The sequence below is a fragment of the Crassostrea angulata genome, chromosome 3 (assembly GCF_025612915.1).
Source record: "Crassostrea angulata isolate pt1a10 chromosome 3, ASM2561291v2, whole genome shotgun sequence".
In the NCBI taxonomy this organism is placed as follows: Eukaryota; Metazoa; Mollusca; class Bivalvia; order Ostreida; family Ostreidae; genus Magallana; species Magallana angulata.
In genome coordinates this window covers 16572772-16600632 of record NC_069113.1, presented here as the reverse complement: position 1 = coordinate 16600632, position 27861 = coordinate 16572772, and the positions used below count along the sequence as shown (strand labels likewise).

Sequence of the window (27861 nt, the reverse complement as noted above, 5' to 3'; positions counted from 1 at the left end):
TCTAAATAAATCTACAAAATACAATGTAAGTTTTAAATATAAATACATATCAAGTATACTTAATCGTACGAACATATACCTATAAACAAAAACAAAAAAAATCGTGTTCGAAAGGGTTGATTGCTCTTCGATGACCTGTCTATACTTGATCGGTTCTATATATACTACAGCCAAACAACTACTTGTGTAACTGCGCTTAAAGAAGTAGTCCGTAAAAAATACAACTTACAGAAATTTATTTAATGCTCCTTCGAATGATTGTCCCTTATTTTTTTATTTTAAGTGCAGATGAATAATTGGACATAGATGTAGACAAAGCACTGACGCATTTAGAGCCATGCCCCCCCCCCCTTTACCCATACATTGTGATTAAAATTTTTGAAAAATTAGTAGAACTACAGAAAATCACTTTTTGTTGTTATTCATCGATCTATTTATATGTCAAGTATAGCTGGAATAGCTCGAAAAAGTGATTTAAAACTCCAAAACCTGTGAGATTCTGGGGCTTTGTTCCCTAAGGCCCCCAACCAGGGCCGCCTTTCCCCGGCCTTTTGCCCCCCCCCCCCCCCCATCCTTAGTTGTTAAGGGAACGTTTTTCATTTCGGTGACTTGATATTATTCTCTTACTCGATATTTTATTTTTGCGTTATTTTCATTTGGAAAAGTATTCATACCTACAATTGTTAGACTCGTCGATAATTCCAACTGAGAGCCCGGTCTTGAAACATAGGCAGTGATATATGATGTTTTTCCACCTCGAATAACGCCAAAATAAAACACAGACTGTTCCAATTAATCAGCACCCACTGCACTTAATTGTACAAAAAAGGCATTTCATCTAAGGTTCTTTTTATTTTTGTAACGCGTCTTATTCTTCGTGCACAGAGCCATTCTCCAACAGAGCCTTTAACATTGCGTTTCAAAGGCGGCTTTTTTGCATGTCTACCGACTATATATTTTGAACTTGCGCTCGCCCAGGTTTAAATGTTTAAAATTAACATTCTCAATATTTTATATGTTTCATGTGCGAAATTTGCCCAGAAGTGATAGTGATATGGATAATATTACTTTAAGATTTATCTCATGCAGTAACAATTTTTTCGCTCATTTATCAAAGGGGTACTGTATACACAGCTGATGCAGGGTTATTTTTGCCCCGTTGTTCTATCGCCTGTCTACACTTGCAAACGGTTTGGCTTGGTCTTGAATTCGCCCGGACACAATTAATGATAGACACAGGCACTCTTTTTAATTACAACAGTAATAAAAATTGTTTTGAATTCGATAGTTTTATATCGCCCGCTGACAACGAGTGGGAAAGAATTTTCCTGACGTTGCAGTTCTTTTCAAATGTTCAGTTTAGGCATTGTTAGGTTCTTTTTCTGGTCTTTCGGAAGTTCGAAATTTTAAGTCATTTTTGGGATTTGATTTAATTCAGCTCTCCTATGCAGTTACTCTGGCAAACCGAAACTTAAACAGTGTTTGGACCTAAGCACAAATAATCACCGCTGACAAGACTTAGTTCTTGAACATAATAGATAAATTCGATGTAATGTTCTGCCCTTTCTGATATATTTCATTTTATCAAATAAAATATACAACATGACTTTTTTAAAAGGAAACTTATTTATAAATACCTTGGAAATAGTCAGATTTTAAATAGTACGAACAATTTAGAAGTTTTTGCAGTCGTATGTATTCCTACGCCAGAGTTCAATATAGTCTCGTTCAACCATCGGCTGTCTCCGTACATCTCCGACAAGCAGAGAGTCAGTCTATATTTAGAGGTTGCATCATCAAGCTATCACGTGACCTGGTATCTCTTACTTGTCGGAGATTAACGGAGACAGCCGAGCATCTGATTGAACGAAACTAGAGTTAATTATTGGTTGAATCCATACAATATTTGAAATATTTTGAATACCGATTAATAATTTTATGAAATCAATTCGATTTTTAAATACGACACAACATGATTCATAGGAGGTTTTCTCGAAATTCTTGTCGGAAAAGTCCGAGAATTAATATTATAAAAATGTGCGTAATTCAAATACAGATTATATACTACTTGCCAAGCAAAATAACCTATCGTTGATTTTAAGATAAATAATAATCGATAAAATTAACTCCCGTCAGTACTTCAGTACTTTGATTAGTCTACTGCCATTGGATTTTGTGCATCATGCGTAATATCAATAACTGTTACTATTGCATTGAATGATTTATTTTTTACGTCGTCGTATCAATGACTGCGTCAGGTGAGCAGACATTTGGAATAACGCGAGTTAGCGAAATTTTCAAAAAATTTCTTCTCTACTCCCGCACGTGTTTAAAAACTAAACGCATGTTTATGATGTTCGTGAAACCTCTACCAGAATTGTGAAATTTATATAGGTTAGGGTTTCAGACCCTAGGCCGGGGCCAATATGGCCATAAAGTGATATACATGTAGTGAAAATGAATTAAAGGGCGGTGCCAATATGGCCGTATAGTGATTCCTCCGACCCCCCCCCCCCCCCCTTTATGATCGTTTGCAAACATCAAATTATATAAGCGGGGGTAACAGTCATAAGGGGGGTCGGATTAGGGTTTATACTAATGAACAAAATGAGCCAGTGACCAAAATAAACCTTAAATTGCAAACACGAGACTACTTGCGAGGTTCATCTATATGAGGCGCTGTTTTCATATTTTGGAGGTATTTTCTGATATCAAAATAATATTTGATATAAATAATTTGAATTATTGATATTAAGATATAATTCTTGATATTTAAAAAGTAATTCTTTTTATAATAAAAATCTATTTTGTGATATCAAAAAATCATCATATTTTGATATCACAAATTCAAATTTGATACCAATAAATGATTTTTCTGATATCACAAAACAGATTTTTTTTTATCAAGAATTAATGTTGATTTTTTTTTTTTTATAAAAAAAAAATCGAATTCTTGATATTCCAAGATCATTTTTTTGATATAAAAAAAAATATTTGTATTTTTTGATAGCAGAAAATCGATTTTTTGATGTCAGAAAATAAGACTTGTATAAAATTACTATCAACTTTAAAAAGAATGTTTTCTGTGATGCAACTTTTGTAATTCGTAAGAAATTGTGTCTGAAACCTGTAGATGCATGTTAACTTATTTTAAACCTGATTTTATTTTGGCAATTTCGTCCACATATACAATGATGCAATGACAATGATACAACAATGATACGCGCTGCTTTCTTCTGTCTATCAAAATTTTTCAGTATCGACAAATCTCACTGAGATTATTAAGGACAGTCTGACATCAGTTACTTGCAACATTTAAATGGGTAGAGGATATTGGAGCAAAAGAGACTGAGTTCTATAACCTCTCCATAAATTTGCAATCCCCCATAAACCAAGCATACTTGACTAATATGTGTCAAATTTAAAAAATATTGATTATGTATACATGTACCTGTTCTTCCCTTCAAACTATTCATTATATACGGCTACACTTTGATGCTGTAAGTTCTTTAAATCTATAAAAATTGGATATACTGACAACAAATGAATGTTATTGTTATCACTATTAATAAATGTTTGATATACAGCTACGATTTTCTTTTTCTTTCAGATGTAGACCAACAAAAGAGTCACATAAGTCAGTGTTTCCAGGAATATCAAAAGGAACTTGACTGTCGCCATGATAAACATGAACGATTAGTGAAATTAAGTCGGGATGTCACCATTGAAAGCAAAAGAGCTATTTTCCTTATGCAAAGGAGTTCTGGGTGAGGTAATTTTACACTAAGGTTTGCTATTTATTTCTAATTTTCTGGGTACATTCTTTTTCCATCATGATTTCATCAAATATTTCAGTCCTTATTGAATATAATTTAACTGCTGCTTTCCTATTTATATCTATATTTAAAATAACACATCTTTAGAGTGATAACAACAACTTTGTTTTCCAACCTTAATAACAATTGTTATCAAAAGAATGAAGCATAAATTTTCATTCCTTATTCCCAACATATGAAATCGTTGGTTTTTTCCCTGAACAGAAAAAAACATTTTTATTTACTGGTAGTGTCATTATTCATTACTTTCTGGTCAGATTTGAATTGAACAAAATTTAATACTAGCTAGTACAACTCAATCAGAGTTTGAAAGAAGTTTGTTCTCCCAAACTAAAAATGCTGATTTGATGAATGTAAACAATTTTCCTTTAATTTGACTTTTTATGGATTGCTTTTTTCATCAATGATGTAAGATCATTAAATGTATAAATACATTTTTGATATACACACATAGGTCCAATAAAAGTGATGAAGTGCTTGACCAAGCATGGCAGAAAATAATAGGCATTCAGCAACAGAAATTTTTACCAATGGCAAAGGAGCTTCGTGGGGAGGACCCACATCAGTTTCTACGAGCCTACTCAGCAGGTAAGCAGATACATGTACAAAGTAACTTTTATTCCTATCTGGGCTGCCTCCTTCTCTAACTGAAAGACCTACCACTTTCTTGTAAAATGTACATAGAGTTCAGTGCATAGTGTTAAATGAATTCTGTAAGCCATAATTTGCTGTATTTGAGTTTTACTAAATGTGTTTTGAGGTTTTTCATGGTACTGTAAATTCCTTATAATACGCGAGTACTTAATTCCGCGATCTCGCTGGTTTGTATCAAATCGAAAGAATATAAAATTGCGAATGTTGAACTTATCTCCTTCTTTCTTATAGTTTTCAACTCTCAGAAAATAATGGCGAGATTTAAAAATCCGCGAAGGATGCTTCTCATGATTTTACGCGGATATTAATTCCTCGCATTTAATTAGGAATCTACAGTAATACATGTACTAAATGCAGATTATTACAATGTACAATGTACATTTATATTGAAAAAAAATTATTGTGCAGGTCTTCAGGAATACATAGAAGCTGTATCATTTTACCACTACCTCAAAAGCAAGACCCTTGTCAGTTTGGAACAAGTTCAGTCAGATTTAACCTTTACAGTGCAATCTGATGACACTGAACCTCCCCAAGAGAAGGCGATCCGTGTGCATGTTCCTCCCTCAGAGTACATGCTGGGTCTAGCCGACCTTACAGGTGAACTGATGAGATTTGCAATCAACAGTGTTGGTTCAGGGAATTTGGACTGTCCAAACGATGTGTGTGCTTACCTGCGTCGGATGTTGGGAGGGTTCGAATCCCTGGGTCAGGTGTCCAGAGAAATGAACCGTAAGGTCTACACACTGAGGCAGAGTTTGCAAAAGGTAGAGGCAGCGTGCTACACACTACAGATAAGGGGGTCGGAGATCCCTAAACACATGCTCAAGGATGTCTTCAGGTCAGTTCCAGGGGCAGAATCATCTTATATGGAAGAGCGAGACCTTGATGAATGAATGATTATAAATTTGTTTCCATTTTAATGCATTTTTCATTATGAGAATACTGGTACAACATTCAACCACTTATGTCATGTCCATTGCAAAAATAAATACATGTACCCGATTACATTTAAGTCTCTGACTTTGACTTGCAATTACTGGTACTTAATGAGGTCCAAACTAATCCTTTTTGCAGCAGATTTTTTCTGGTATTGTAACCAACACCACCATGCAGAAACTTTTGATGCATTCTGCATGATTACGCCGCCCATTAAAAACCCAAGGGTCATAACTTTACAATTTAGGTAGAGGGCTTTATGAAAATCATAAACATACATTCAATTTATTCTTATTCTAGAGATGCTTCAAACCAAAAATGGTAACAATTGGCTTTGTAGTTTTCAAGAAGTTAAGAATGTGTAATTGTTCATGGGACAATGCACAATGACCAATGGCTATAGGTTACATGAATGACTCAAGTGACCTAAAGAGGCATATTGCTTTGCACTTGGTGGTGGAAAAAGCATAATCCAATAAGAGGTCAGAAATCAGACTTGGTACAAACTTTGCACTCCCTAATAGTGGACTTCTATTGATTTTAAGGTCGCAAAATCAAAGGTCTATAGGTTCAAACTACTTAATATGACATGGCATGATATTCACTCATTTTCGTTTAAACTTTTTGCATGTCTATACTCACTTACCTCTTAAACAAGTTGATACTCTTCAATATTACCACAATGGGACTTATTTTTTCTCTAAACATTGACAATTATAGCAATGCTTGTACACATGTCCTTTTTAAAGGACTTATTTTTAGGACTGTTAACCAACTTCCAAGATGTACACATGTACTCTTCAAGGAACTATATTGTAGGACAACCAACTTCCAAGAAAAAATTCTTCTTTCTGAAAACAAACAGATTTAAATCATACTACATGTATGATGTAAATGTTAATAGGCATTTGTTTATTATCAAAGAAAGTTTAGGTTAACCCTTTTTCGAGAAAACAATTTTTTTCTAAAATATGGCTGTAAAGCACCTGTGGTGGAATTTATTTACACATATAATTTGAAGTTTTGGAAAAATGACTTACAAAATTTAAATGAATGCATTTTCAGAAAAGCTGGGGATCAAAATTCAGAAATCACATCATAACTTAGCTATGTGTATTATTGGAGGAAAAATCTACTGGTATCTGCACATGATATGTTTCAATTATTAATGCATGTATATCAAAATATTTCAGATCAACCAAAAAACAACATGGAATGCATCAAAATTTATTTATTTTTATGTGTCAATAACAAAAAATCACATATGCAATATATGCCCATATATGATTTAACAAGAAATATACTTTTACTAAAAGAGTTTGCATATGATTTACCAGTTGAAATACTTAAAGTGAAATTATTCCAAATACAAATATACTGTGTATAATATCTGGATAACAACAAGTAAATGTATTAATTACATGAATATTGAAAGACCATGTTTATTTATAAATAACAAATAGTTTTGCCAAGGTCTGAATTTAAAAAATGTTGGAGTTGCTTTCTTTCCTAATAAAATTAGAAACATTGTGGTAAAAAAAAGTTCACAAAATAATATGGAAAAGTACAACACCATGGATTTTTCCCAACAGCTGCCCACAATGGACTACGATAGAACATACCAGTATATTACTAACCCATCAAAAATGTATGACATCTATAGCATCAACTGAAAGGTTAATATTAAGATTTCAATAAAATTTAATTATTTGTACCCAGAGGCATATTCATAACATATTCCACAGTAGTGAGATCTCCGCAATCACTGATGAAATTAATATAACATTTTCTCTTTATTTAACGAAATATTGAAAATGTAAAGAACACATTAGGACAGAAACATGATTAGAGGTACATGTATTTTGCACTATAACCAGTAGACTCAAACTGATATGTTACAATGGACTAGGTAGAACTCATTGTGCCTCAATTTTCATTGGTCTTATAGGTACCCCATCACCCACTAATTTTCATCCTCTAATAATGAAACAGTCTTTAAGTTAAATCTTTCAAGCAAATTCTCTTTACATGTATTATGTTCCCACATACCTAAGAAAACTGACTGTCTTAGAAAAGTCTACAGAAATTGTTAATCAAGCACTTCAAATGAAACCAAACTGAAAGACTAGAACTTAAACAACTTTTTACTACAGCAGCAACAAAAGAAATCATAAACAAATCCACTATTTTTAAAATAATGTTAAAGCTTAAGCACCACAAAATGTATCCTGGAATTCATAAATAACTAAATATTTACAGAACTACACACAAATTAATAGGGTTATGGCACTAGTACCCTGTGTGTACAGTGCAAAGGATAATGCTATTTAATACATGTGGTATGATACATGTAAAATTGGATCAATAAATGCTCTGGAATGTATATTAAATAATCATGTAATATAGAGTATTCTATTTCAGGAACACATCAAGATCTAAATAAATTCACCAGTTCTTTAAAAAAAAACACCAGAATTCATACTCTAAAACATGTACCATGTTTTTAAATTGTTAAAGAAAACGCCCACTAAAATTTATCAAAGATCTCATCAATTAATGACATGCATTTCTAAGCTGATACTGAAAAGTTTTGCGTGTATGAGGTTAGGGGAGAAATTCATAATTTTATATTTCAGCGTAAGGCTGAGTGCTGATTCAGTGAAATGATGTTTTATAAAGAAAGAACTCGAGAAGGAATAAAACACAATGTGATAAAACAGAAATTCAGCAATCCTGCCTACATAACAATAATTGATATTGGTTGTAATTTTACAACATTAATCTATTGATTGATCTAGACAACAATTGCCTCATAAAATTGTACATGTATTATGTAATGAGTGGGCACTCAATCATCAATTTTTACAATAGTTGTAGAAAATTTTTGTCCTTATTTGTTCAAGTAAACAGTTTCATAAGATTAAAAAAGTACCGGTGTCAACAAGTTCAAGAAGCATTTACGGTATAAAACTATAGTTTGGTACTGGTAATAACTAAATACTAGTAACCAAACCTATAGCAAAATAAAATGGCAATGCAACAATGATCACATAGCTACAGTGAACATATATTAATGTATTCAATGTCAGAAACAGAGCAAAGCACATGCCAAGACGCTGAAATTCCTGACTCTGAATGTCCCCTGTATTTTAAGTTGTGCTGTGTTTGCCCGTTTCAAACAAACCCCTTTTAAAAAATGGTTCATAATCACACAAATCCTGCTTGGTCAGATGTTTACACTTAGAAGGATGAAGATCACAGCTTGATGCCTGCAAAAATATGGACAATAGACCCCTCAGGTAAACCTGCAATATAGAAAAAATAGAGAATGTATTAAACAGTGTCTCTCTTTGGGCTCTCTCTCTCTCCTCTCTCCCTGAGATTGACAGATAAATTATGTAAAGCAAACAAATGCATTAATGTGCTTTATACATGTACAAAGTTTACAAGTACCTCTAGAAGTTTTCTCCTCTCTGCAACAACTTTATCAGAGCGACTAAACAAAAGCTTTCTAGGTGGAAAAGTTAAGTGGGACACCTATAAGAAAATTATAAACAAATATTGATTTCAAACTGATGAAAGCAAAGAAAACAAGTAATTCTCATTTCTCTGATGAAATCTATTTCATTGAAGTTAATGAAATGACAGCAAAGCCTCTTACTTCTGGAAATTTCTTTTTCATATCCTGATGGAGTTGTCGAAATTTACTATATCGCCTGTATATGCTCCAAACATCTTCTCCAATAGCAATCTGTACATAAAGATCAATGTGCATAGATCCTCATATAAGACTATCATTTAGAGGGATATTTAAATGCAGGAACATGTATTTTATAATATAAATTCTTATCAAGGTAAAAAACTGATTTTACCTTAACTTCATACTCAAAGTGAGCATCTGATCCGTAACCATGGAGACGGTAGGTTGGAATGCCTATTCTGATTCGAAATGATTCTAGAAAGCTACCAGAATAGGACCCTGGCCCTGACTGTAATATAATTTAACTTAATTCAGTCTGACAGTTTTTATGTGGAAAGTGGAAAAGTATCTTACGGCCGATGTTGAAAATATTTAAAGAAAAGAAATTCTGATATCTGAAGTTGCATGATACAATTTTACAGGCCTAAAACTCACCATTGAACTGGAACTCCTTGTTCTGGAGAGATGGTCTGTGGAGGATCCATTTGAAGGAGACTGAAGTAATTTAAAATAATTATTATAAAGTCAATAACTATAAGTAACATGTAATATAACTATGACAATTGTATATATTGTATGTATTATCATTAGGAGAGGAACTTGTAAGTTGTAAGAACTTGTTTCCAATCCTTTTATGTAATTTACACAATAAAATATGTTCAAATCACTGAAGTAAAAAAAGAAATTGAAATGTTTCAAAAAGTTAAACTATACATGCAAATCACTCTTTTACATACACCATGGTATAGAAATATATATTCTAGTGCACCAAAATACATTAACAAAATCATGTATTTTACATGAATATCAATTATTTTCTTGACTATGTTTGCTTCAATGTATTTAAAAACCATAACCTACCAATCCTGTTCCATAAGGATTAGACCGAGTTTGTAGAGACGTCATGGAAGAATGCCTGCATAGTCAAAATTGAAAATCTTAAAGAGACATGTATGGAAACTGCAAATTTTCAAATTTGTGAATATTGCTTTTTCTGTGTCTTTATATAATGACCAACTTTTTAAATTCTAGTGAAGAATTTCATGTGGCTAAAAGTGTAATTGATAAAAAAAAATTTTTTTGATTTTGATAAAGTCCTACCAATCGACAAGTAATACAAATGTACATTATCGCAAGCCCAGAACATGTGATTTAGCCCTAATTTTAAATTTCTAACTATAATATTCTAGAGATCTGAATACAATGTTACAGAATTACATGCATATAACCTAAATTCAAATTTGACATTTCTTGTGTACATGCGTGCATGAATAACATTTTCAAACCTGGATAATTCTTGGGTTGACTCATATTTTGCCCTGAGCTGTTTAAGTTCTCTACTGTGCTGCTCTTTCAGTGTCTGAATTTCTAAATCTCTCTCAAATTTTTCTTTCTCTCGTTCTTGTTTCCTCAGATTTTCTCTCTGCCGTTTTTCTTCAAACATCCGTCTTTTCACTTCCTGTTCTACCAGAGCATTGATCCTTGTTTGGAAAAAAGAGTGTATCGTAAATGAAACAAAGGTTTACAAAAACTATCTTTGATAGAAATATGTCATACAAAAAGTCATTATTCATGAAAAATCTGTGCATGCCCTTTAATTTCACTGACTTCCACAATGTAAACAAAACAGAAATTGGTTTGGGAGCATGCTGCAATGATAAAAGGAGAAAAAAGAGAATTCCTTTCATACACATTCATTCATTACCGGTAGTTCACAATCAAGATGCGATTTGAATTTATATTGTTGAATTTTTTAGAATTTGTGATGAGTCATTTTTGTTTTAAGACACATCATTGCTCTCCAAGGACAATCAAATTTGCTAAGTTTCTAATTATTTTTATATCAAAATCTGGTTGTACTTTCCAATGTTCAATGCAGAAGAAAAATTATCAGTTATTTACCAGTAAATGAAACAAATTAAAATGAAATGGTACACTATGTAATAAAACTGGTCATCTAAATCTAGAATATCATAATTTTTTAAAAACAAGAATTGCATTGAAGAAAGTGCATATAGATTTTTGTATCTGCTTTAAAATGAAGAACATGTAGAAGACATGCATTGTACATATATTCCATATGTTGACTTTTTCATGACCCCAACATGCTGTCAAAAATAATTTATCCATTGAAGACACCCCTATGAAATCCCAACCAAGATTTGTGCTCTAAAACCAAACTTACACATATTCATGCCAATTTATTCTGTTTGTCAAGTGAAAAATAGAGTTAAAATGGAATCACAGAAGGAGGAAAAATATAATAAAAAGCATTTCATAGAAATGTATACAAACAATATGAAAGATAATCAAATAGTGCTTTTCAAAGGCTTACAAAAACAATCAGTAGATTGTAATAGTGTACTTGGGCTCACCTTTCTTGATTCTCCAGTTCCTGAAGCTTGAGCCGCTCAAACTCAATTCTGTCCAGCTCAGAATTTTTCTGCTCATCAAACAACTTCCACTTATCTTCCAGTTCTTGTTCTGTCATCTCCAGCTTAACTTTCAGATCTTCCATCTCCTGAAAAAATGTAAATGTATACTGAACTTGTGTCTAGAAACAATTAGGCTATTTAATTACTTCATCATAAAAGAAAATAGAGCATGTGAGCAGATTAACACCAGAAATAATTATATGAACCATTAATAATTCACTCAATGTAAAAAAATACTGAAAGTTTTATAATTCTTTGAAATTGGGATGAATAACTTCTTTTCAATTGACCATGCAAACAAGAGTGGTTCCCCTTACCTTCAGTTTACTCTGCAGTGTGGGATCTTCAATCTCATCTAAGACTTCAGATGACTTCTGTGCAAGTAATCTATAAAAATAACAATTAACGGTATTACACACTAAATCTAGATCTGTTAAGATTGTTTACTATAAACTACCTCCACGTAATGTACATGTACAGTACATGTACATCTCAACTCATGCACATAAAAAATGCACTGTTCCAGTCATGATAAGACCTGAAAAAATCAACTTTCTTAACATCAATTTATGAAAATCCATGATAAGGGATACCTCTTTCTCTGTGATTCAATGTCTCTCAGCTGATCTTGGAGATTCTGCTCCACTTGTTCAATTCTTGCTTCAAGCTCTGTGTGCGAGTCTTCTTGCTTTTTCTTGCTGGAAGCCATATTCTCCTGTAGTGATCTTTTCCTCTGCTTAATCTCACTTAATCTGTGTTCTTTTCCTTCACAAAAGTTTTGTAAGGCAGAGTCAAGTTTTTCTACCTCATGTTCACAGTGTGACACTTCTCTTTTCAATTTCAATGTAGAATACTCTTTTTCTTGTAACGTTGAATGCAATTGCTTTAAATTTCCATCCTTTGACACAACAACTTGGTCCCTTTTTAATCCTAACTCTCTAAGCACCTCATTTTTATTTTCCTCAAACCTCTCCATTTCTTTTTCAATTTGGTCCAAGAGCAACTTTTCTTTGTGAGAAGTAATTTCTTCCTCCTCTTTGAGTAATTCTCTAGCTTTCTCCAATTCATCTTGTTCTTCCAGAAGTTTGTGTCTCTCTTCATCATCTTGGCACTGGGCCAACTTTTTCCTCACTTCTTCCTCGTGTTCCCTAAGGTCATGCCATGCTTCTTCTATTGTTTGATTGGATGCTGCAATATCCTCTAGAGGGCGTTGCCATCTAGCTTTCATTTCATCCTCCTCTCTCTTGAATTGCTCATCTGCTTCCAAATATTTTTCATTTTCTTTTTCATACAGTTTTTTCACATCTTCATTTTGTTCCAAAACAGTACTTCTCTTTTCATTGAAATCATCTTGCAGCTTGGTTAGCTGAACTTCATTTTTTTCAAACAGTTGTTTATTCTATAATGGAAAAAAAATCATTTATGTAACCTTCAAGAAAAGCCATGCAAGTGAAGCCTCTCTATTACATGGAAAATCACTTAAAATTTTGCACAAAATAATATCATGGTACAGTACTGTTGTGTAATTTGAATTGATCGCAAAAAACAATTTTCAGTTTACAAAAAAATATATCTAAAATATTTCTTACTGTTGATATCCAGTCCTGCTGGGCTGAGATCTGCTTTTGCAGTGCCTCTGATTCTGTTTCTATTTCTTTTTCAATGGCTGTCTCTTCTGATGTCAGCTGACTTATTTGTTCCTGTTGGGTAACAACCTTAAGGCTAGCAGATTGTTGTAATTCTTTGATTTCCTGGGGGGAAAAAATAAAAATTCTAACATGTAGATACATATAAATATACTTACAGTCACATTGAAATGTTTTTTCTATCACTAACAAAATTGTCATACAGTATATGGTACATGGGTGATGATTTGAACTAACTTACCTTTTTCAATTTCTCTGTGGATTCCTGTGCTTCTTTCCTTAACTTTCTCTCTTGTTCATCCAGCTGCTTCAGCAATTCGTCAATATGTCCAGTCTACATGTATATCAAGTTATTCAATTTACATGTACTTAATTTAACACTAAATATAGCTACAGGTATAATAAATATTAATTGTGTTCTGGTAATTTTATCAATATGAATTGATCTGGATTTGTTATTGCCACCAAAAACTTTAGTATCATTGTTTATCTTCATAACTAATTCATTTTTCATAATGCTTACCTTGTGTTTCTGACTGTCCAGTATTTGCTGCTTGTACTGAAAAATTTTTAATAACCTTGATAATATGTTTTCAAGAATTTCCCATTATCTTTTACAGAAATGTATAATAAATCTTGACACTTGTCCTTATCACATTTTAACTTCCTTTAACTTTCAATTAATAATTTAAAAAAGATAACACTTTACCAGTAAATGAAATGAAAATATGGATAATTCAAACATGGTTTCTGCATCCAACCCAAGGAAACTAATACTAAAGGTGACAATGACCTTCTGTTGCCAGAAATGGTGTCACAATTAAAATTGCCAAGAAAACCAGGAAATGGTATGTGTGACAACCAGAAAATGCAGCGACAACCAGAAAATTGCATGTCAACAAGAAAATATCATTGAAAGCAGGAAATAATTAACAACCAGAAAAAGGTGTAACTTTAAGGTATTAATGGTGACAACCAAAAAATTTAATGATGTACTGTAATACATGTATGATATTTCCGATATTTGTGAGCAATATGATTGATAAAAATATACATGTTATACACACTGTAGATCTAACTTAATGAAGATAAACAAATATTTCAGTGGTGTGAATGTGTACCTTTTGGAGACTGATCTCCAGCCGCTGGAGTTCATACTGTTTCTCCTCCAGCTCCTTCTCTAGCTGGGATTGTTTGGACTGACGCTCCTCCTCAGCTTTGCTGTATTTTTTCTCCATTATGTTGATCTGTAACCTATGCAGCAGCACACAATCATATAATAACTTATGATAAATCTTTCAACTCGCAAACCTTTGGAATTGGCAAAACTGTTACTTTACTTTCATTAATGATGACAATACCTTTTCTCCTCTATTTTCTGAATTTCTTCATTATGGGCTTGCTCAAGTTCAAATCTGTTTAAACAAGACATAAAGTTTAATCAAATATTACTTATAATTTCTTTTTTCTTGTCATACATGTACAATTCAGTAACTAATTTCTCTAAAACAATTATCAACATCCATTTTAGACAAGTTTGATCTATTGTACTAGTACATGAAACTTTATATTATTTTCCATTCATTTCCATAGATTTTGGTTTGGATAACAAAAGCATAAACTATATACCCTCAACCACTTATCTTACCCCACTGACATAAGGGAGAGGTTTTCTGTAGATCTGTATAAATCAGACATGGATTTGCTCAACAGAGAGGTTCGGGAAAGGCTCAAACCACACTGAAAGAAACCAATATTTTGATGTTTTTAATTTCCACTCTAAAACATATATTGTGCTTTTTAAAGGTAATGTCAATTTTCAAACTTCAGTATGCAAAATAAGGCACACAAACATGTATTTCTTAATGCTTAAATGCTCTTCAACAATTCTTGACCAGCAGTATGCACATCGTAAATAAAAGAACATTTTTCTTCTGTAACCTACATTTTTCAGCTCTGACTTCAGTTTCTGAGCTTCCGCTGGGTTGTTGTATCGAAACATGTTGGTTTTTCCAAGTAAAATCACAGCACCTTGCAACAAAGATTAAAAACCTTACACATTGCTCATTTATGTCATTATTAATCTAATAATTCTATCATTTGTCATCCACTGACATTATATCTTATACATCTATCAGTTCCAGTCTACCTTGTGTTAGTTTTGTGGGTTCATCGACCACCATCCCATTGACAGCACAGAGGGCATCATCCACTGGGTATAGAGTAACCTCCCCTTCATTGTTCTCTATGCAGCAGTGGTACCTCTCCACGTCTACTCCAGCAATCACTGAAGTATAAATGGATATCAGACACATGGAATAAGAAGTACAACAACATCCAGGGATATCTGTTTCATGCTACATACATTCATTTATTTGACAATGCAAATTTGATACCTGGAATGTTTTACATCTTTGCCAATACAGGTGAAAATTCGATCATCAAAACTTTTACTGTAAAACTTGTATCCTCACCAATATCTTGAGAGTCATCAGCATCTCCTCTTCCAACTGAAGTTCTCCCCTCCTACAAAGATGAGTGAGTTAAAATTGTATGAAATATTTTCAGGGTGCAATCATTTTGGATAAGCTTTACAAATCTATTTGTAAGCTTCATGTACATGTACCTGTCTAAAAATGATTAGTTTGTATTTGATTTTTAGAACTGGTCTGCTTACATCACAAACTCATTTAAACTGTAAGTACATGCATGCGCATTGTATACATCCATGGAAATATCTGATTCATTCTTAATAAGATAGAGATAAATTACTATTCACAACTTTTGTACACCATCGTAATCAAATAAAATAAACTTTGTAAATACATGTGTATATGAAATGTACATTATACAAGGCATGCAACAGCTATATTCAATGTCTTGTTTTGGTGTTTTTTTTCCAAAGGAAAAAAGGTAAATTTTGAAGCAAAGTAATAGACATTTATTTTCATTTCATTAATAAGTTTTATAAAATGATCGATCTATGTAATTTCTGCCACAAATTTATTCAAAAATCCAAACTGGCATTATTCTAAAACAACAAAGCTAATTTGAAACATTCAAAATCACTGAACATAAATCAAAATTAAATCAAAAAGATAACATGGAAGTACTTACACTAAAAATCATTTCATGGTCTGTATAAAACATTCATATGATGATTTACTTCATAAACCCCCAAAATATCATATACATGAAGAAACAGGTGGCTCAAGGATAAATCACTATATCAGAATTAATTTTCCATTCAAATATTACATGTATATATATTGATATACCTTTTCAATAAATATGTGTATTTAATACCCTGCAATGGGACAATAAAATTGATGTATTAAATCTAGAATGCTAGCATGACCTACTTTAAGGTGGTACAGCATGATTCCGGTACTGAGTATATCATCATCTATCCCGATCAGGTGGGGGAGCTTGGAGTCCAGGACTAGCCCCATTCCTTCCCTCCTGACCGCCACATTCTGGTCCTGTAGACACAAATACAAACTTTCATAAATGTGATCTCTCATCTTAAAGAAGTCCCACATACAAGTTCTGAATATTTGTTGATAACACTTTTGAATAAAAATTGCCCAATTCTCAATATATACCGGTATATATATGTAGGACATATGTCATTACTGGTAATCACCACAGCTAATTGCTATTTCTCAGTATCTATATACACATTACTTTATGATAAATAATGCCACTAAGAAAACAAAGACCCATTCTTTGATATACATTCTTTTTCAGTGTTTTGATAAGTTTTTTACCACTTAGATGATAATTGCATTTACAAGATAATTGCTTTTACTTAATTAACATCATTAGTAATCACAAACACAATTATACAACACAAAGTGACTAAAACAAATTGCAACTTCACTTTAAATTGTAAAGAATATAGATTGTACATACAGTACATAAACTCAATCTTATTAAAACAGTATAAACATCGTATTAAATACAATACAATTAACTATCAAATACAATCACATCCACATATCATACAAATAAACACAGGCTTCTCACCAACTTAAAGGAAGATGTATTATACACGAGTGCATAAATATATACATGTAGATGTACATAATGTCTAAAGAACTCATCACCAAGCCCATAGACTTCTATTGAATTCATATTCTACAGCCCCCTGCTTACCTACCCTGTACTGGCATACTGACCTTCAGTAACTTGACTTACCCTGTATTGGCATACTAACCTTCAGTAACTTGGCTTACCCTGTACTGGCATACTGACCTTCAGTAACTTGACTTACCCTGTACTGGCATACTGACCTTCAGTAACTTGACTTACCCTGTACTGGCATACTGACCTTCAGTAACTTGACTTACCCTGTACTGGCATACTGACCTCCAGTAACTTGGCTTACCCTGTACTGGCATACTGACCTCCAGTAACTTGGCTTACCCTGTACTGGCATACTGACCTCCAGTAACTTGGCTTACCCTGTACTGGCATACTGACCTCCAGTAACTTGGCTTACCCTGTACTGGCATACTGACCTCCAGTAACTTGGCTTACCCTGTACTGGCATACTGACCTTCAGTAACTTGGCTTACCCTGTACTGGCATACTGACCTTCAGTAACTTGGCTTACCCTGTACTGGCATACTGACCTTCAGTAACTTGACTTACCCTGTACTGGCATACTGACCTCCAGTAACTTGGCTTACCCTGTACTGGCATACTGACCTTCAGTAACTTGGCTTACCCTGTACTGGCATACTGACCTTCAGTAACTTGGCTTACCCTGTACTGGCATACTGACCTTCAGTAACTTGGCTTACCCTGTACTGGCATACTGACCTTCAGTAACTTGGCAGCTTCGTTCCATTTTCCCGCCCACTCCTCAGTCAACACTTTCACTCGAGCCTCATTCTCGTGCAACTTCTCCTGAACTTTTGGAGTGGAGATGCTGTCCTGTGAAGAATCAACAATAGAACATTAACAAGAAACCCTTTAGTTAAAACACTTAAAACCTACATGAATAAAAAACAATTTAAATTAGTGCATGATGAGACAAAACACTTCAGAAAAGTGCCAGTAACAAACAAGTTTGATTTGAAGATGAAACCTTTAGTTAAAACCCTCAAAAGTTACATGTTTGATTTGTTTTAAATGTAATTAGTTATATCCAGTAGCTTATTAATAGGTTTTAAGATAAACAATAAAGAAACAGAGAATTTTTCAAAAAAAACATTGTGTACTCTATTGATATTTTAGAATGTAGACATTAGATCTCTATTTAATTGAGAGTCACCAATTACATTTAAATACATACAATGTTTCCTCCAAGCATCGCCTTCAGTCTGGATATTTCCTCCCTAAGCTCACGAATGAGACGAACATTTGAATCCTAGAACAAAACATTCACAATGTACAAAGGAATTATTGAATGGAAAACCAAATGTACGCATCTTTACAAATTTAATTTTTTACATGTTTCAGAGTAAAAAATCCCCTTGTTTGAGTAGTTTGATAGCTTTGTATTTACTTCATTAACAGTTGGTTTGTTGATGATGTTCTTTGCTCGGTTTGCGTATCTCAGAGTACTCAATGTCTCGCCATAGTTAACATCTGCAGGTGAGATTGCTGTAAAACACAAAACTCTTCTTTATATGTTAATCAATGTAATAGTTTTCTATACAAGCATAGTTTTCTAAGCATTGATTCTACACAGTTTTTTTCTGGTGATACGTTTGGCCCAAACGCAAAACGCAAACGCTTGCCAAATTTTGTGTAAGAGGCTTAGGGAATTTTGCTGAGTTATTGCAAGCGCCTACTCTGGTGAACTGAAAAGGTCTCAGAACTCATTTGCTATCATGATGAGAACTCACTTGCTATCATGATGGTCCGGGAGTTCCCCCCGAGACTGTCTTTGAGGAGCCAGGTCAGAACTGAGTCTCTGTACGGAATGAAGGATTTCTTCTCATGCTTGTTTGTGGAGATATCCGCTGGAAAATATTTAAGAACCTGCACTGGTGTTCCATCCATAATCATTTTGTAAAAGTTTTCAATAACATGGTAAATATTTTTAAATGACTTCAATTTATTGCATGGATAAACCATTCTCAACATTTTGCGATGCTTTATGATATGACGTCAACACAAATTCATCAATGTACATTCCTCATGTTGAATTGAAAATAAATATTAAATACCCGGTATATTAACATTCATGCCTCAATTTCCTAGTACAAAGCCTAGACCTTACTTACCCAACACAGAGATTACGGACCCCAGTGTGACTAGTGACTTGTTGATGCTGGCTCCCTCTTTAAGCCTCTGTCCTGTCGCTCCTGATGCATCAGCTCTCTCACTAATAAGAAAGTATAGTAATTTTAATCAATATAATTCTTTATAAGACCTCATAGGTCGTTATACATAATGTTAGCACACACGTACCGGTAAACAAAGTAAAATGACATTCCAGGAAAAAACATGTATTGTTTTAAACAGAGTTAAAGAAAAGAATCAAAATTATGCATTAATATAAGTTTGTTAGCAATTTTCATATTCTTAAATCTTCCATGACATCATGATTGCATGACGCTTGCAAATTGTATTGACCTTTCCACATATGCATATAATGAGTGTGCAAGAAGAAAATCATACAAAGGCTGAATTAATGGGAACATATCAGTGCATAATGAATTAATTTTATCTTGAGACAACTACAAGAGTGGAGACAGAATGACAGATGGACAAACAGATAGAGAGAGGGAGGGGAGGTTTGAACACACCTGCCAGCCAGGTCCACCAGGTGAATCTTGCTGCTCATCTCACATGGCATGTCATCACTAAACTTGGCCTAGGGACCAATAAAAGGCATGCTCATATAGACCGGGTTAAAGTGGAAGTTTATCAGAGAGTTACAGTGCAGGTGTAATTATATCATATATACAGTAGATTTCTTATTACAGACTAGCAATATATAAAGAAGTTTCTAACTAAAGTTTGTATCATAAAAGTACTGTCTTACACATCTAGAATTAGGATGAATTACTATACATGCCATGGAAAGTTGGAAATAGTGAAATGCATACTAAAATAATGTATTAAAATCGGCCCTTGTTTAACATTTTTAAAAGTCAGAAAGTTGAATTAAAATCATATGAAAAAAGATCAATTAATTCAAGTAAGAGGAATAAACTTGATTTTCTTTCATGTTATAAGAATCTACATGTACAATCATTGTAGCAAACTAAAGGTATATATATACATGTTGTATATATTTTTTTTCATATTGTGTGCAATTCTATTCTGCTTTCATATATCAGTAATTGACATGCATACACATACACAGTGTGCTTGATGTACTTTTCAATTTGAAATATGTCTACAGAAAGTTTTCTGTGCTAATTATATTATTATATAATTTCTTTGTATAATCACAGTTTAGCCTTTACGTAGAGCTTACCTGGGTAAAAACAATGGTAAATATGGCATGCGACCGACTACTGACATCGTTCATGTTGGTGGAGGCAGTGGTTCTGTTCAAATACACCAACGTACAGAGAATATAAAAGTACTTAATACAGGTCCAATACGAGATCAACAAGAAATGTTGTAAGATATTGCCCCCCCCCCCTCCCCCCCCCCCACCCCAAAACAATATCTTGATATCAGACTTTAGTAAAGAACGTACCTGATAGAATTTCCTCTGTCCATCAGCTCTTTAATATCAGAGAAGTCATTGACCACATGTTTGGACAAATCTGGCAAAGTTTAAATAAGTCAAGTGTTATTCCAGTTGTTTTTTTTTTCAAATAAAACTGCATAAATTGTTAATTACAGAGCGTTAAACTGAACAAACTCTTTATACCTTGAACATAGGGGCCCTCAATGGGGTGCTCCCTCACTCTCAGACTGTGCATCTCTTTATTTGGGGACTGTTGCTTCAACAAATCTCTGACTTTCTCATTGTAGATTTCTAGGTAACTGTTGAAAACAGAAACAGTTGTATATACAAAATTTTACACGTTTATTATATCTAAACACTCTAATGTAAGATTTATCTCGGAAGGTAGCCACATTCAAACACACCAAAACTTGGAATTAAAAAGAATTTTCCTTGCTTTTAGTGCAACATGACAAATATTTCTGTAGTTTCCTTCTACTGGGTATGATAGATCAGTAGAGGAAAAATACTTCATTAGTATTGTCTATTTGACAAGTGGATACTGTAAATACTGGTACTTACCTAACTTCTGTTCTGTAATTGGTGTCTTCATCTGTCATCTTTGAAAACAAACACTCACAAATCCTTGGTATTAGTCCCACATCATTCTTAACATAAGAAACAAATATATCTCTATTGTATCCAAATGCTGACAAAATTTTTTATTCATTAATTAAATAACAGAAATTCAGCATACAGCCAAAGTCAAATATATGAGCAGAACAAATTTTTAGCTGAGAAAAAATTATTCTAATTGGCATTGGGAAAGACGACTGCATAAAATGTATAACAATAAAGGAGATTTGCAAAATCAAAATGATTTTTATTTCATATAAAGTATTGAAGCATCTAGATTTACAAATGTATATCTAAGTTAAGTGTTATGTGGATGGCTGAGGACTTACTGGGTTTCCCATCATTGTGTAGCTTTTACCAGACCCAGTCTGTCCATAAGCAAATACACAGGCATTGTAACCATCATAAGCTGAAGTCACTACATCTGCCCCAAGGCAATGGAAAACCTACAAAAAGCATCACAACAACGTGAAGCTATTTCCGTATTTCCATTACATGTTGTTACACATATTTTTTTTTTAACATTGCTGTATGATGAGATCATGCATGAGTTCATTGTTCGGTAATAATTTGTCAAGATAAAGTCACAGACATGATTAAGGAAAAATTACCATTTAACAAAAAGTACTATTCAATTTCCCACTTCCTTTTTTTCTCATATTGAATATTTGCCAAATAATTTTCTTTGGGGGAAAGAAATTGTCATATTAATAAACTACGGGTATACATGTATTTTACAAGTATTCCCTATTTAATTAATTTAGTACTTTATAGTGCAATGAAATGTTTTAGGAAGCATACACACATACATATTCTATATTCTTTGTAATCTTCATGGATGTCTCAAAGTTGAGTGAAGGATTGTGAGACATTGTCATTACCTGTTCTTGTGAAGCAAAATGTGGATCACTTTTAAGGACAGACCAAAATGAGAAGTCAAATGTAAATTCCTTATGCCTCATCATCTCCCTGCCCGAGTCCCCTTCCTGGGAATGCTCTGGGATCTAGTCAAATATAAATAAACATGATTTGTGTAAATAAAATGCATACCGAGACTTTAACAATAGTTGTTTCTAAAATTAAAGTAAAATTTTCTTATAATTAATATATTTTAAGGAAAAATAAAATTTTCATTGCCTGGTAAAATTGACATTGATAGTTTGGGCAGTTTAAGATGGAACATCAAAAGGATAGAAATTTAATTATATTTTAATCCAAATATTTACATGAAAAAATAAATTAGGCTATGATGAATAAGCCAAGTGATAAAAGGATGACAAGATCGAATCATTCCTTTAAAAATTCAGAAACTTCTCAACCTTACTCCCAAAAAGTTTTACCTTAAGATTTGTTATGGTGGTTTTCTTCCCAGCCATCTGGATGATGAATTTGCTGTCGAGGTCATTTTCCCTGATAAAAAAGTAGGACTTATTGTCAGTGTGCGTATATGAGAGAGAGAGAGAGAGAGAGAGAGAGAGAGAGAGAGAGAGAGAGAGAGATTATATTCCAGGAAACACATAGAATTTGAACGGTAATTCCTTGCCTCTGGTTGATTGGCCGCACTCGAACAGCAACTTTTACCGATGTCATCTTTTACTTTCACCTTCCACTACATGGTTTCATAAAATTTTACATCGTATTCATATTATTTCACTGCAAATCCGATTCATCCAGAATCATTTTGATGTCAATAACATGGTTATGTCCCTTAGTAAAAGTGTATCTTGAACCCGACTTTAATTGGAGCTAAATATTGGTCAGGCCAGAACCTGATAATTCTTTCATTGTCAAGGATATTAAACGTGTAGTTTCATTTTTTTAAATATATTTTTATTGTAATTTTAATGTATATTTCCAATCAATAAACAACATGATAAAGTGTAACGTTTTTATTTCAAGACTAGAGGTATAAAATGAATATAAAAAAATCCAAAAATATTTCATCATGAAAAACAAATAATTAAATGACTACAAATACATTATGCACTATTTCAGTGAATTCTGTTCATGTAACAATTTGATATACAGTGTGATGATGCAACACAACACAGACACCCGTTTCCCATTTATACATGCACATATAAGCAAATTCTTTGTGTCCAGTAATAAATTCTGACTATCATTCACATGCATATGGTTGCCAATGAAATGGTTTTCTCCTTTTTCAGTTAGGTGACTTTGTGTTTCCTCAGTTGATTATAGCGAACACACAAATGAATTGCCGATATCACTAGCCCTGTCATGTAGCCGAGCAGATTCCCAACCATACAAGTGATTGGCCACTCCTGTGAGAAATAGGGAAAAAAAACATAAAACAGTTTGAACATGTTCTTAGGCAATTAAAGTATCTTTTGAGTGCAGGGACTCAACAATGCAAAATGCTTTGGTTTTTTTTTCAATCATGATGCTCAGATAGCTGCATGTCTGTAGCTCCTGGTCGTCCATCCAAATGTTTTCAAACTTGGAGCTACAGAACTGCAGCTAGATGGTCAGAGTGTTAATAAAATCATTTAAGTCAATTAAAGTAGGTACAGTTGGTTGGAAGAGGGCAGGCAAACAGTTTTCAAAGGTTGTGCCGTGTTAGATGTATTCAACCAACATTTTATGTTTAATAGTGTGTATATAAAAGGCTCAGTACTGCCACCCTCCTACTAGCACTAGCTAGTGGGTTAATCCTTTAGCTCAGTCAGTAGAGCGTTGGTTTTTAAACTGAATGGTCCCAAATTGGAGCCTGGTGTAGCTCGATCATTCCTCCTCTTCTACTACATATATTCTACTTTTTCAATCTTCCTCTGAAATCTTTTTATTCATTTTAGTACCGATAGTTTTACACATGTATAGCTTAATGCAACCAGTACCTGCCAATCCCTGTCCCAATCAAGTGGTATAGGAAATGCACCAACCCAGGCTCCAACAATGGAGGACACAGCACTAACCTGTATGACAGACTCTGGCCCTAAATCTGCTCTGCAATTACATGAAAATAGATAATCTGGTATAGTCATGCAATTAAGAAAAACTTGTTATTGTAATGTATTTTTTGTTAAATTCTTTCATTGACAATTATTTAATTTGCAGGCTCAAAAAGATTTCACAGTGTCTGGGAGTTTAAATTCCTGATTTTTAAGAGACATTCACACTGTTTGAAAATACATAACAAGTTCAAATTTGGAAAAAATATAAAATATCTAATTATCTATAACAAAAATACCCATGTTTTCCCAACAGTTTACTAGAAACTAAGCAGACAAAATAAGAAATATATTTAACATTTATTTGGGAAAGTCATATGCATTTTTGTCATTGATGTATTTCTTACCCATTTTGTGAGAATACTCTTATCCAGTTTGACACATTCAGCCCTAAGATGCACAGGCCTGGAAAAACAGCAGTGCTGGCCAACAAAGCTCCAAAGTGAAAGGTCTGAGAAATATTTCTAAAATACAAATTTTTATACTTTGATAAAAATTTACAACCTAGTCAGTCTGTACAAAGGACAGAGAGACGTGTAAAAAAATACTGAATACTTCAAGCATCAAAACAATGTTGAGTTCTTGCTTAGCATTATCCTAAATTTGATTTGTTTGGTACGTACATAAAGGTGTCTACTTGTATGTTAATATCAACATGACATGTGGTAGAGTTCATCTTAAATACTAAAATACTTCTTAAATTAATTTGAACTTACTCAAAAAATGGTGCCCCATAAAGAACAGCTATTACATGAAAGAAGCATGTAGCTAACATATAGTAACAAGCCCCTTTTAAGATTGCACGAATCTGAAATTAAGGAAAAAAAGATGGTTAATATTAATAGGACTACAAGAAACATAATTTATGTCTATTCAAAAATGTATATATTATACTAAGTTAGTATATACGTCCCTGATATGGCAAACAAACTCTTGGCAAACAGACTCAGGTGAACATGTCTATAGAGCAAATGAATATCGATACCAAATTGTGCCAGCATAGTTACTACTCATAAATATTAGGTAGCTATCAATGACATTTAATAATTACCCATACCACACATTTAGAAAAAAAATAACATGACTGTGGTTATATTTCATATACATGTCAGCATGATGTCACAAAAATAAACAATAAACCCAAACTCCTACATATTTTATAATCAGGTTCCAGTTTTACAGACTTACCCTATATGACAACGATTTCTTTATGAAGTTGCTCTTTTGTGAAACATGCACCCCAATGAGCAAATTAGAAGTTAGAATGGAAGCAATTATAATCTCAGACGACCTTAAGGTCTGAGAGACGATGTCGAGTATTGTCTCCGTGTTCCATGGAAGAAACGTAAGCACTGCAATTAGCACAATCAGGTAGATATTTGATCGTATAGTAAAATAATAAACGTCTTTGGAAGGGAGCCGTGTGTTCATGGGCGCAGACATCTTGAGCTACGCATCACACCTCCGCGACAGGAGAGCATTTATGTTTGTAAACATAACGCGTCATTTCCGTTTATTGACGTTTCGCGTTTAGACTTGACAGATGGTGTTACCGTTATAATGTGCACGTGTGTTTCCTAATAAGTTAAAGTTGTCCTCATAAGGAGACATCTTACCAATATTTCACCTCCTGGATTAAGTGGGTCAATAAAGCAGTAAAGGGGAACGCCCATTTTTGACAGTTCGGTTTGACAGGTAGGCGCTAACGTTCACATGTACATTGCAGTAACTGCACGATAACTATCTTTTATATTCATGCAATATTGTTTATAATATTCTTTTTTCAATTATTATAGATGATGCAATGGAAGGGAAAATGTGTCAAAACAATCTCAGAGAAACTACATCTATTCAAAGTCTTCCAGAGGAGTTGAAGACTAAAATTTTCTTAGAGCTGCCAATGAAAGATATTTTTTCAGTTTGTCTTGTCTGTAAGCAGTGGAACTACATTGTTATGAACAATGAATCTGTTTGGAAGTTAAGATGTTATAATCTCCCTGAATTTCTGCACAAGAACTTTGTAAATGACAGAGCACAAGGGCACAATTGGAAGGTAAATACTGGTATTTTAATATACACAATGAAAATTAATAATTGTAGTTTGAGACAATATTCTTCAAATATCTGGTGTGAATTATCTACATTTTTTCTCAGGAAATATTTAGAATGAACTATGGAAAAAATGGCATCAAACGGATGTGGCAGCAGGGCGTGTTTAGTAATCCAGCTTCCTATGATGATCTTCCACAAGGGATGTTTAGTAATATGGACGTTGACTCATGGGGTGATTTATTCCAGCTAGAATTGGACAGGTCATGACATTTACAGTTACTGTACTTCAAGAATGAGTTTTTGTTTCTTGAAAACATACCTGCATGAAAAACCTGCAGGTTTAAAACAAAAATCAACAAAACTAATGGAAAATTGATACGGCCAAAACGGGTTTATTTATCTTTGTTCATTCTAAATGTACCCATTGTCTTTATTTTATGTCATTGCACTTAACCTTTTTGTTTATTGCATACCTGTTTACTCTTATAAATTTTACATCTGGGATTTTAACCCTGACATTTTGTTTTATTTATGGACATGTTGAAGATCTTCAGCAAGTGCTTACATTTTGATGCAGTTTATAACTGTTATATTGCGTGTGCTTGCATATTGCTCTGTATTTGATCTTACCTAAAATTATTTTTAAACATACAGAAAGGTATTAAATATTTTTTAAAGTCTGGATGTGTAATGTTCAAATAGTGCTCACGATGCAGTGTCAAATTAAATCATCATATTTGGTGATATATTACATGATTTATTCTTATATGACATGGTATATTAATCTTTATGTGTAAACATGTACCTATAATAATTTTTAAAAAGAATCACATATTTGGAAATGTACATGATTGTATATAATGCTTCGAACAGTGCAACAGAGATTATCAGATATGTTTTCTGATAATAAGGATCATCTGCCATATATATACAACATTTAATCATCTTTCTAGGAGTTATTTTAAGCATTTTTTGTTTATTTGTTTGAAAATTTGCTATATAATAATAAAGTCTTTCTTTACTTGGGGAAACTGTTTCACATTTTGAGACTTTTAAAATACTATAGTGTTACATTGTAATGGCAGATGAAATAACAAAAATTCATATTGTTATAAAAACTCTGTTCTTGTTTTGTAAATGTTTTGTTTGATAAAGAAACTCTTGTATCTATTCTATTCAATTAAAGGAAACATGAATAGATGAATTCATATAACACAACTGTTTTCCTCTTTTCTTGAGATAAATGCATGTGTCCATGCCAAGGACGTATATACTAACATATATATGTTAATATGTCTCTGTCCATGCACATTGTGTTCATGTATGTATTCATGTATTCAACTAACAAT

General features: G+C 33.1%; 3 protein-coding genes across 4 annotated transcripts; 1 reads left to right on the top strand and 2 right to left on the bottom strand.

Moving 5' to 3' along the window:
- Positions 1-3528: 3528 nt before the first annotated feature.
- LOC128177390 (translin-associated protein X-like) lies at positions 3529-5513 on the top strand. Its single transcript, XM_052844081.1, has 3 exons — positions 3529-3767; positions 4291-4424; positions 4899-5513. The coding sequence occupies exons 1-3, from the start codon at positions 3544-3546 to the stop codon at positions 5384-5386; spliced, it is 846 nt and encodes a 281-aa protein (XP_052700041.1). The 5' UTR covers positions 3529-3543; the 3' UTR covers positions 5387-5513.
- Positions 5514-6654: 1141 nt separating this feature from the next.
- LOC128176646 (kinesin-like protein KIF16B) lies at positions 6655-23212 on the bottom strand. 2 transcript variants are annotated; one of them, XM_052843113.1, is made up of 34 exons: positions 23032-23212; positions 22829-22898; positions 22370-22492; positions 21818-21934; positions 21435-21520; positions 21057-21172; positions 20880-20949; positions 20652-20724; positions 19975-20042; positions 19450-19550; positions 19069-19185; positions 18726-18823; positions 18513-18587; positions 18038-18151; positions 16573-16692; positions 15685-15736; positions 15360-15497; positions 15156-15241; positions 14859-14950; positions 14572-14625; positions 14332-14464; positions 13734-13769; positions 13452-13544; positions 13154-13315; positions 12158-12963; positions 11882-11951; positions 11505-11650; positions 10416-10610; positions 9991-10045; positions 9565-9624; positions 9302-9418; positions 9091-9180; positions 8883-8966; positions 6655-8734 (listed from the first exon to the last, which is right to left on the bottom strand). In XM_052843113.1, exons 1-34 carry the CDS (start codon positions 23076-23078, stop codon positions 8579-8581), a joined length of 4020 nt encoding a protein of 1339 aa, XP_052699073.1. In that variant the 5' UTR covers positions 23079-23212; the 3' UTR covers positions 6655-8578. The 2 variants fall into 2 exon arrangements, with proteins under 2 accessions (XP_052699073.1, XP_052699074.1); XM_052843114.1 differs by lacking the exons at positions 19975-20042; positions 21435-21520; positions 21818-21934; ... (1 more) ...; positions 22829-22898; positions 23032-23212 and having other exon boundaries at positions 21057-21127.
- Positions 23213-23362: 150 nt separating this feature from the next.
- Positions 23363-26152, bottom strand: LOC128176647 (phosphatidylinositol-glycan biosynthesis class F protein-like). Its single transcript, XM_052843115.1, has 5 exons — positions 25649-26152; positions 25177-25268; positions 24808-24924; positions 24347-24455; positions 23363-23773 (listed from the first exon to the last, which is right to left on the bottom strand). Exons 1-5 carry the CDS (start codon positions 25901-25903, stop codon positions 23657-23659), a joined length of 690 nt encoding a protein of 229 aa, XP_052699075.1. The 5' UTR covers positions 25904-26152; the 3' UTR covers positions 23363-23656.
- Positions 26153-27861: the final 1709 nt, after the last annotated feature.